Genomic DNA, 12,337 nt, shown 5'->3' with positions numbered 1-12,337 from the left:
GAGAGGGAGAGTGGCGTGTGGGGAGGGGGGGAGGTAAATGTCTATAGCTATCTGTCATGTTAACACAGGAGCAAAAGTATAACAGCACTCAAGTTGAGCTTTGCTTTGAAATTTCCAGATTTATTTATAACGTAATTGATCATACTTTATAAGATTATTTTACATTTAAAACAGGAATGAATTGGAGGAAGTGTTTAATTGCTGAAATTAAGTAGAAACTTCCCGTACAAAAAGTTTTCAAAATAATTAAAGTTTGAAATATCTTCATGCACGATCATATCTAATAATATCAAAAATCCTATACCAATTGTTATATATACTTAGCATATAAAGCCATTAGTCTTAGAAAAGTTTATGAAGAGGATTGAGTTTCCAAGTTGAATCTGGGAAAATCCAAAATACTTGTACATTATTTATATAGCACACTATATATGTTGCATACAGAAGGTAAACATTTAGAAATTTTAAAGTTAGAAAAGTTTGATACAAAAACAAAATTGAGAAATACAATGGCATTTCTTTATTTATAAACATTTTCTCTGGGTTGATAATTATGGATTAAGAAAGATCCCCATAGTAAAACAATGCATTTCTGTTGTGCATGGTTTGTATGTACAAATATGATAACCTATAATTTTGCTATAGTGTTTTCAAGTTATGGTTTTAACGTCTGGTGGGATTAATTGCACACAATATGTTTCAATTTCCTGATAAAAAGGAATCAGTCATTCTTACGCTATCTCTTGCCCATAATTGCGATATGCAACAATCGTGCAATGAAATTAACTAGTACATTCATACATGATGCCCAGACATTAGTCATAAGCTGTGTTGTGTAGATGACGCATTTCTTACCACTTCAATGTTCAGTGGCTTCTGGCATTAAATACTGCCAGCTGTAACACATCCTTGACACCCGATCCAACACCTGTCTTAATAAATATAGTCTCCACATCAGCATCATTCAACACAAGTCTTTATAAATATAGTCTCCACATCAGCATCATCCAACACAAGTCTTTATAAATACCACATCAGCAGGTCTAGACTAGACCCTCAATTTCTTTTAGATTTTGTAAGTGGTGCAGTTAAAGAAAGTCATGTACAGAAAGTCAAGGTCATATATGTATGTTACATAAAGTCAAGGTCATATATGTATGTTACAGAAACTGAAGGTCATGTACAGAAAGTCAAGGTCATATATGTATGTTAGAGAAACTGAAGATTGTATCGATACGCAGTTTACTGTAAATCAATGTAATTGATATGTATACAATTGTTTCTGAAAAGATTCATGTAGCACAACCAGTAAGTGTTTATATGGGACGTTTCGATGATTAGTACGGTATGCACACAAATGTGTAAAATAGGTACGAGTTGTCTAAGCAAAATGATGTTGATTCGGCTACGCTGTAAGCGTATGTGCAATTACTTGTTATATATATATGTACTGAAATGACAGACTTGATTCGGCTACGCTTTGTTTAATACTTGGTCATAGATGTGCGAGAGTCTATGAGCCCCCTCATCTCTGTTTTAATTGCTGTATACTATCATAAAGTCAATAAGAATGTTAGAGTACAGGGAAGTAAATGGACTCTCATGCAATCAAACCTCTTAGGAAATTTGATGTTACGCCATAGCATTTGATGTTACGCCATAGCACTTGATGTTACGCCATAGCACTTGATGTTACGCCATAGCACTTGATGTTACGCCATAGCACTTGATGTTACGCATTAGTACTTAATGTTATGCCATAGCACTTGATGTTACGCCTTAGAACTTGATGTTACGCCATAGCATTTGATGTTACGCCATAGCATTTGATGTTACGCTATAGCATAACATGTTACGCCATAGCATTTGATGTTACGCCATAGCATTTGATGTTACGCTATAGCATTTGATGTTACGCTATAGCATTTGATGTTACGCCATAGCATTTGATGTTACGCTATAGCATTTGATGTTATGAGGCTGTCAGCATTAAATTTGATACACTGCAGTGAAAGCTACGCTGGTCCCCATCTCCAGAATATTGATTTTTTTAGAAAAAAATGAACTTTAATAATTATGATCACTTTGTCTGATTCTAGTTCTCAAACTAGGGGTAGATAATATAAGCCAGCGGGTAGTAGTAAAATGCAGCTGGGAAATTCATTATAAAAACTTAGGGGCTGGTAGCTTATAGCCAATCTGAAATACTGTATGTGATGCTTTGTGTGTTGTTCAGGTACATGTTTAAGCCTGTCTGAAGTTGAGGGACAGAAAGATATGGATGCTGAATGGATAAAGGAAATGGAAGTTGAAGGGAGGAAGGAGATGAAATTGAGACATCGAGCTGAAGGAAGGAAGGATAAGGAAGTTGAATGGAGGAAGATCGAGACAAAGAGGTACTATATAACTGGCTCGCTAAAAAATATTCAATACCCTATAGGTAATGCTGAGGACAAGTGTTTCACTGTCTTTTTTTAAACAACCACTTGAAGGATCTCAATTTTGTGACTTAAGAAAACAAGTTGGTGTCTGGCTCCATCTTAAGTGTTGTATATTAAATGACATTATTTTATCTCTCATCGTCATCTTTAAACTTGGGTATACATACACAAACACATGTATAATAAACCTAAAACAGTACCAATACACATGAAGTTACTTTATTTTTTCATGAACTCAATATCAATATTCTTTCTATCATATATCTGCAGTCTAGTAGAGATCCATAGTATTTCTATCTATATGCCAGTCTGGTAGTGATATCCATAGTCTTTCTATCATATACCAGTCTGGTAGTGATATCCATAGTCTTTCTATCATATACCAGTCTGGTAGTGATATCCATCGTCTTTCTATCATATACCAGTCTGGTAGTGATATACATAGTCTTTCTATCATATACCAGTCTGGTAGTGATATCCATAGTCTTTCTATCATATACCAGTCTAGTAGTGATATACATAGTCTTTCTACCATATACCAGTCTGGTAGTGATATATATAGTCTTTCTACCATATACCAGTCTGGTAGTGATATACATAGTCTTTCTATCATATACCAGTCTAGTAGTGATATACATAGTCTTACTATCATATACCAGTCTGGTAGTGATATATATAGTCTTTCTATCATATACCAGTCTAGTAGTGATATCCATAGTCTTTCTATCGGCCTAGCCTTCATCCATTTTGCTATATATGACAGCTTGCACTGGCCTGGACTTAAACCACATTCCTATAAGTGTGGCCTTAATTCCTATCCTGTTTGTGTATAATGTAGATAATTGATCCTTAATGTGTTATTACAGTACTGGTATAATGATATATAATACAGTAAATGCCATGTACACCAGAAGGCACTATAAATGAGGCATGATGTCATGATATATAAATTTCAAACACAGATTTTTACATTACTTAGTAAACAATAAATTCTTTGACTTCTGGTCTGATTCTGTTGATGATGAGGAACTTTCCTCTTAAATTAAATTTTTATAAGTTGCCAGGCCAAATACGTTTTGTAATGCTCAATTTTGTGTTGGTTACACCTGGTTTTACTTAATTACTGCTGAGTAAAAAATAAACACTTTGTATTTGATCAGAGTTTAAATCCATTGTAGTGCTCACTCAGTGTACCGGTATAATCAAAATGAGCGTGGAACGATATAGTCTGATATCAAATTATTTCAGAAGTGCAAACATCAGTACATAAGCCAGATATATATGGTCTTCAGGAGGAAAAACATTAGAATTTGCATGTGCACATTAATCGGTAAAAAAGTAGAGATATAACTGTGTCCAGCACTAACTACTGGAGTATGTGGTGGCCACGGATATAACTGTGTACAGCACTAACTACTGGAGTATGTGGTGGCCACAGATATAACTGTGTCCAGCACTAACTACTGGAGTATGTGGTGGCCACAGATATAACTGTGTCCAGCACTAACTACTGGAGTATGTGGTGGCCACAGATATAACTGTGTCCAGCACTAACTACTGGAGTATGTGGTGGCCACAGATATAACTGTGTCCAGCACTAACTACTGGAGTATGTGGTGGCCACAGATATAACTGTGTCCAGCACTAACTACTGGAGTATGTGGTGGCCACAGATATAACTGTGTCCAGCACTAACTACTGGAGTATGTGGTGGCCACAGATATAACTGTGTCCAGCACTAACTACTGGAGTATGTGGTGGCCACAGATATAACTGTGTCCAGCACTAACTACTGGAGTATGTGGTGGCCACAGATATAACTGTGTCCAGCACTAACTACTGGAGTATGTGGTGGCCACAGATATAACTGTGTCCAGCACTAACTACTGGAGTATGTGGTGGCCACAGATATAACTGTGTCCAGCACTAACTACTGGAGTATGTGGTGGCCACAGATATAACTGTGTCCAGCACTAACTACTGGAGTATGTGGTGGCCACAGATATAACTGTGTCCAGCACTAACTACTGGAGTATGTGGTGGCCACAGATATAACTGTGTCCAGCACTAACTACTGGAGTATGTGGTGGCCACAGATATAACTGTGTCCAGCACTAACTACTGGAGTATGTGGTGGCCACAGATATAACTGTGTCCAGCACTAACTACTGGAGTATGTGGTGGCCACAGATATAACTGTGTCCAGCACTAACTACTGGAGTATGTGGTGGCCACAGATATAACTGTGTCCAGCACTAACTACTGGAGTATGTGGTGGCCACAGATATAACTGTGTCCAGCACTAACTACTGGAGTATGTGGTGGCCACAGATATAACTGTGTCCAGCACTAACTACTGGAGTATGTGGTGGCCACAGATATAACTGTGTCCAGCACTAACTACTGGAGTATGTGGTGGCCACAGATATAACTGTGTCCAGCACTAACTACTGGAGTATGTGGTGGCCACAGATATAACTGTGTCCAGCACTAACTACTGGAGTATGTGGTGGCCACAGATATAACTGTGTCCAGCACTAACTACTGGAGTATGTGGTGGCCACAGATATAACTGTGTCCAGCACTAACTACTGGAGTATGTGGTGGCCACAGATATAACTGTGTCCAGCACTAACTACTGGAGTATGTGGTGGCCACAGATATAACTGTGTCCAGCACTAACTACTGGAGTATGTGGTGGCCACAGATATAACTGTGTCCAGCACTAACTACTGGAGTATGTGGTGGCCACAGATATAACTGTGTCCAGCACTAACTACTGGAGTATGTGGTGGCCACAGATATAACTGTGTCCAGCACTAACTACTGGAGTATGTGGTGGCCACAGATATAACTGTGTCCAGCACTAACTACTGGAGTATGTGGTGGCCACAGATATAACTGTGTCCAGCACTAACTACTGGAGTATGTGGTGGCCACAGATATAACTGTGTCCAGCACTAACTACTGGAGTATGTGGTGGCCACAGATATAACTGTGTCCAGCACTAACTACTGGAGTATGTGGTGGCCACAGATATAACTGTGTCCAGCACTAACTACTGGAGTATGTGGTGGCCACAGATATAACTGTGTCCAGCACTAACTACTGGAGTATGTGGTGGCCACAGATATAACTGTGTCCAGCACTAACTACTGGAGTATGTGGTGGCCACAGATATAACTGTGTCCAGCACTAACTACTGGAGTATGTGGTGGCCACAGATATAACTGTGTCCAGCACTAACTACTGGAGTATGTGGTGGCCACAGATATACCACCTAACTATATATTAACTGTGTCCAGCACTAACTACTGGAGTATGTGGTGGCCACAGATATGCCACCTAACTATATATATTATGTCGCTGTGTTTGGGGTTAAGTTTCCAACTAACAAGATAAGACACTTTAATCCTTCTGAATGTTGGTATGATGAATTAGAAAATTGGTGTTGTTGCAGGCAGCCACTTGTACAAACCTAAGGTTTTATTGGAGTCAGTTGTAGGACCAGGGGAAATACCAGTGACAAGCTGACGTGTTGCTCATTATCCATCACTACATTTGGACTTCATTATTTTCGAACTCATTATGACTGTATGGTATTAGGCTGGTTGTGTTAGGTGGGGCTCCAGCCTTCTAGTACTCAATTGTATTGGATCTTTAGCTGGTATACTGTACATACTACATACACTGATAAAAAGGGGTGATTCTAAGAGGCTAAGCGTTATTTTTATGGGTGGAAGGGGATGAGTCATGATCAGGACGTTTGGATCGGGGACACACCCTTACAGTCTAAGAAAACATAACCAAAGTGACCTGTACATGTACATGAATATGATCTAGCTCCAAAGCTTCTATATTTTTGTTTTCTGGCTAAATATTAACATAACATACATGGTCAGTTACATTTGTATATATATACAGGAGTGTTCTATCCAATGCCAGACTGAAGGTCAGGTCTTAGCTCATTGAAAATATGATTTTGTGCTTCAGTAAATGATTTTCCAAATTAATATTGATTACTAGTAATTACCAATACACCTATATATATATATATTATGTGCGTGTATAGAGTATTCAGACTGATTCTATACATATGTATATAGCATTGAGTGATCCCTGGTGGCATTAAGGTGAAACAGCCGAATAAATTGATCAAGACATTCTAATTACTTCCTTCATCGTGACAACTTACAGTAATCCAATCCTTTTGTCATCATTATACACAATGCCATAACATGACCAGTTTCTGTGTTCATCTATTTATAGCACATACATGTACAGGCTAAACTCTGTGAAACTGCTAAGGTCCAAAATTATGGAAATGTATCGGGGAAAGTATGGTAACAATATTGTTTCGACTTTTGTATCTGCTTTATAAGATAAATGACTTGCATTCAATGTTTAATGAAAACAAATTGTTTTACATTTACATGTTAAAAGTTTCATCAAAATATCTTCATTGTTTAAAATGTATAGCCCAGACAAGATTTCAATAAGAAATTGAGTGAGCTTGAGTTCAATGTCATTAGATGTAGGCCTAAGGTATACTTCAGGTTTCTTTACAACAGTGTAAAAGTCATATGGTAGTATTTATGGAAAGTTAAGAACTTCCTTCATGTTGTAAACATAGGCACATAATACTTTAAATGGGTGGAAGTCCATGCTAAAAGATTTGCATATAAACTAGTTTCAGTCTAACCTAGTGATTATTGGACACAGTACTAACTGGACTTGTGCATTTCCTGTCAGATTTACTCACATTATGAGATCTGCCACTAAATGTATCTCTTACAGATCTAATCTAATAGGACTTGTCAATATTTCGAAATCAACATTCAGGACTCGCCTGAAAAACCCTACAAGTATCCCTGTAATCTGTATTGCCTCCTTGTGTCAGCATTGTCTAGATCTTTAAATACAAAGAGTTGCACTGAAAATGCAATGAGTTTTCAATAATGTATAGTATTTTTACCATGACAACATTTTTTTTCTCTTCTGTGCTGTCATAAAAACAAAATGGTCCACCGTGTATGGAAGTGCAGTATTGGCTAATTATTATCGACAGCTCAGGGAGATCACTGTGTCGAGGTGTGAAGGGATATCAGTTATCTGTTACGAGTGTTCATTATGTTGGTTGTTTAATTACATCAGATATGAGGTTTCCAATCCCATGACACATGCACAGACTATTAGTGCTATATAGTAAAGCAGGGTTATAATTAACCACAGGGGATATCAGAAATTAACTCTCCGTATATTGTTAAGTGTAAATGTTCATAATGCCATTCCAAAAATAATACCAGGAAACAGAAATATGATTGAATGACTACGTAATTCGTGCCCTGAGCCTCAAGCATTTTGGAAAAAATGAGTGACTCTGGATTCTGTGAAATGTCTCCAGAAATAGCCACAACGAATAGACTCTTTATAAAGGGATAGGATAATGATGTTCTTCTCAAATAAAGGGTAGGGGAAACTTGTAACAAATGGGACAATTTACTTGTCAAATATGGTAAGTATTCATGCTTAGTGTGATAAAGGGAAGTGGGGAACTTGTAATTGGAACAAGCACTTTATTGGTCAAATATATGGTATGCATTCATGCTATTAGCAAGATAAATGGTAGTAGGAACTTGTAGGGAAGGGGCACTTTATTGGTCAAATATGGTGAAGGTGGGAATTCATGATAAGCAAGATAAAGGATAGGGAGAACTGGTAAGGGGATGGGCACTTTATTGGTCAAATATGGTATGTAAGTATTCATGCTTAGTGTGATAAAGGGCAGGGTGGACTTGTAAGTTAGGGGCACTTTATTGGTCAAATATGATATGTAAGTAGTCATGCTTAGTGTGATAAAGGGCAGGGTGGACTTGTAAGTTAGGGGCACTTTATTGGTCAAATATGGTATGTAAGTATTCATGCTAAGCATGATAAAGGGCAGGGTGAACTTGTAAGTTAGGGGCACTTTATTGGTCAAATATGGTAAGTATTCATGCTAAGCATGATAAAGGGCAGGGTGAACTTGTAAGGAAGGGACACTTTATTGGTCAAATATGGTACAGGTAGGTATTAATGCTAAGCAAGGTAAAGGATAGGAAGAACTGGTGCACACTATTGGTCAAATATGGTAACAAGTATTCATTCTATAATTTAAGCATCTTTAATAAATGTAAACATCAATTAGTCATTTTAAATTTTAATTGATTTAGTTGCAGTCCAATCAATGCCACCTTTACATAAATTATTGATATATATATGTCAGTCTTAATTATTTCATCTGACAATTTTTCTATCTTGACACAGAAAAGTGCAACATTTGCTAGGAAACAGGTTCCTTTCAGTCACATTTTCAAGGGTAAAAAAAAATAAACAATTTCTACTTGGCAAAACAATTTAAATTGAGAACAATTACGCGACCACTTTGACAGCTTGCTAGAATATTAATGTCTTTTCATCACGCTATTAACTCATTCATTGACTGGTCTTGCATGGTTACCAGATCAAGATAAAAGCTTCCCCTATTAAATTCTGCAACATTGGCTTTGTTGTGTTTGAAGGAAATAAAGAATGCCTGATAAGGAAAAAAACTATTTCACAACTAAAAGGAAAATGAAATTCCTTTGAAAAGGAATACAATTGAAATCAAAAAATGATCAGCTATATATAGAATTAATGTGTTTGATTGCTTGTGCATGCATGCTTGTAGCTTCTGAAGCTTGTTCTTAAAAAATCAAGTGAATAAATGGAAACAAATCCAAGCATTTCTTATCTACATGTACAATTCAGTTTTAATTTGAATCCACAAATGATTTGTTTCTTCTTCTGTAAGTATGTCGCCTAGATAATTATTGAACAGTTCATGTACATGTTTATCCCTGATTTCGGCACCAATTCATATAAAGTACAATTCATATATACCCCATGTACCAGTAAACAGTATACATCATAATCAGGTGACAGTATATAAAACATACATGTACTAAGTCACACTGACACTAGGTCGGGTGACAGTATATATAAAACATACATGTACCGAGTCACACTGACACTAGGCCGGGTGACAGTATATAAAACATACATTGTACCGAGTCACACTGACACTAGGCCGGGTGACAGTATATAAAACATACATGTCCCAAGTCACACTGACACTAGGCCGGGTGACAGTATATAAAACATACATGTACCGAGTCACACTGACACTAGGCCAGGTGACAGTATATAAAACATACATGTCCCGAGTCACACTGACACTAGGCCAGGTGACAGTATATAAAACATACATGTACCCAGTCACACTGACACAAGGTCGGGTGGCAGTATATAAAACATACATGTACCGAGTCACACTGACACTAGGTCGGGTGGCAGTATATAAAACATACATGTCCCAAGTCACACTGACACTAGGCCGGGTGACAGTATATAAAACATACATGTGTAAAGTTGAATGAAAAGTCAAGGTCGATGCAGGTTTCTTGTTTACCAGTTTATATGGTTACACATGTACCCAGTCACACTGACACTAGGCTGGGTGACAGTATATAAAACATACATGTACCGAGTCACACTGACACTAGGCTCGGTGACAGTATAGATATATATGTAAAACATATATACATGTCTTGAGTCACATTGACACTAGGCCTGGGGCAATGTTAGATGTAACGGCAGGTATATAGCCACCACGTAACTGTGTGTCATAACACAACCTAATTACAGCTGTCAGAAACAAACACGATAAAATCCATAACCACAGGACAAATTAAATGCATGATACACATGTACAGCCATGTAAAAAGATACCAGACATGACAGGCACTGTGAAAAATACTTGCGTTACAACCCTTAAACTTTCTTATTTTGTTTGACCTCATCAAACCCCTTGATTAAAGCTGACATGCCAGTTCCTAGGGTCGGCTGAGGACTAAATACCTTTAACACATATTTAGTATACAAAGTCTTCTGTTTTATCTTATACTAATTTATATACATTGTACATCTTGTAGATACAGGTAGTTACAGGTAGCTACGGTTGAACATCAGTATTATTGTGTAAGATACCATTGTTACGCTACATGCATTGATGGATTTAGCTCAATGTACGAGGCCTTCTCCCAAAAGATATGGGGGTGGGGGGCGTTACAAACATACAGTATAGCGGGGGTCGGGTGGGGGGGTCGGGTTACAAACATTCAGTTTAGTACTATACGGTTAAATCCTTGGTACAAACCTAAACATTTGCATGATCAGGTCTGGCACTTGTCAAACTGTTAACAACAGACTTGTATGGATAACACATAGCTTGTGATCATGTAAACAATGTAGTAATCACAAGGTCGAAAAGAATTTACGACACGTGGAATACTTTCAAACACCAATAGCCTAGTATATGTATCAAATTCCGGTAGATCATGGTAGCACAGCAGTAAACATAAACATCAGGGATCGTGTACAGAGGTGCACGAAGGTAAACACGGTGGCGTGATGTTGTAGAGTTGACAGGAGATTATCTAAACTTACATCACATGAAGAATATCTCAAGATTTAAAGACGAATCCTGTAAAATTGAAGACAGAAAAAACCCACACATGCATAACAATGTGATAGGTCAATTATTTACCTGTTGTCTTGATGGCACTGGCTCTGAAGACTCTGCCAAGTCATACGAGACCACTTCACGTTCGTGAGTAACGTCACGGTCGGGTAACCCCGAAATGACAGGTGTAAACTCCCCCGCAGTCACTGATCCCGAACTCGGGTTATAGATCCCAACAGGTTCGCTATAACTGTTCCCCATGTCGTCAGGTAAACATTTGGCCTCCGAATAAAAGTTTTGGTTGTCAGCGTTCTCAGAGGACCGATTCTTTGTTACTTTACGATAAGCTTTACGAGTTTGAGAGTTCCTTTTGGGCTGCTCAAGTGAGCCACTTGTTGAGAATGGTTGTGTTTCAGTCTGCACAGGAGCCAGTTGGCTGTACGGCTCGGAATACACATCATCGCCCTCGGCGGGCTTTCCTGCTAACATCGTTAATAGTAAGTTTATAATTTCCCTCTTAACACGAACGGGCTACAGGATGAGGCATTAATAAGTGCGACAGGATGAGCCACCAAGTGCTGCAGTATCATCTTCCTGTTTTCTATCTCCCGTTGACACAGTCGACGACACACACATTTCCCTTCCTGGTTCGTCGCCGCAGATAAAGAAATTTGTGAATTTTGATTGGCAGAAAATCACTATTTATTATGGGGCCATTCTTAGGGTACAGGGGCTATTCCCTTGATCGCAATCGATAAGGCTAAGCTGCTGTATAAAATGATGGCTTATGGTACGCGAGATGACTGCACAACGTATTCTCAAAGAGAGTGGGACTCTTTTCGAGATATGATAGTTCTTGTATAGTGATGTGCATACCCTCGGGGATTCGTGTATATATTTCAATAACGTGTCTTGGTTTAATAAAGAAACATGCATTCGTTAATCACTCCGTTAATCCACAGACTAATCTAATTCCGTGGTTAATCTATGGAAGACGGTAGTTTGTAGTTGCATGTAAATAGGTTTTCCCCCCAAATGGCTTGTCACAAATGGTCGGCAGTGGAGTAATTATAATGATAACAAAACTGAAAAAAAAAGAAAAAAATGGATGAAAAGGACTGCCATTGGAATAGTCCCAAAATAGACAAAGTTACAAACAATGAACTTGATGAACAAAGCATAACCCTTCCTCCTCTGAAAAAAACTATAGATTATTAAATTTTTGATTGTGATTAGCTAATTTCAACGTATAGACAGTAAGACTCTTCAAGAATAATTGATGCAAGCAATTTCTGTTGAAAGTAGCTTGTATAGTAGTGTGAAAGCGATTACAATATGTTACATAACATTGTTA

The 12,337-nt window shown here is 37.9% G+C and overlaps 1 protein-coding gene across 1 annotated transcript in view; it reads right to left on the bottom strand.

Annotated features, from left to right (window-relative positions):
- The window catches only part of LOC110451932, an 18,887-nt gene extending 7,157 nt beyond the window's left edge, over positions 1-11,730 (bottom strand). Inside the window, exon 1 of the mRNA XM_021500164.1 lies at positions 11,068-11,730. Coding sequence (XP_021355839.1) covers positions 11,068-11,472 — 405 coding nt within the window. The 5' untranslated portion in view covers positions 11,473-11,730. The remainder of the gene's footprint in view (positions 1-11,067) is intronic.
- Between the last annotated feature and the right edge of the window lie 607 nt (positions 11,731-12,337).

Source organism: Mizuhopecten yessoensis, unplaced genomic scaffold, assembly GCF_002113885.1.
Source record: "Mizuhopecten yessoensis strain PY_sf001 unplaced genomic scaffold, ASM211388v2 scaffold6307, whole genome shotgun sequence".
Classification (NCBI taxonomy): domain Eukaryota; kingdom Metazoa; phylum Mollusca; class Bivalvia; order Pectinida; family Pectinidae; genus Mizuhopecten; species Mizuhopecten yessoensis.
The sequence above is the reverse complement of the archived record's forward strand: the minus strand, read 5'-3'. Positions and strand labels throughout refer to the sequence as shown.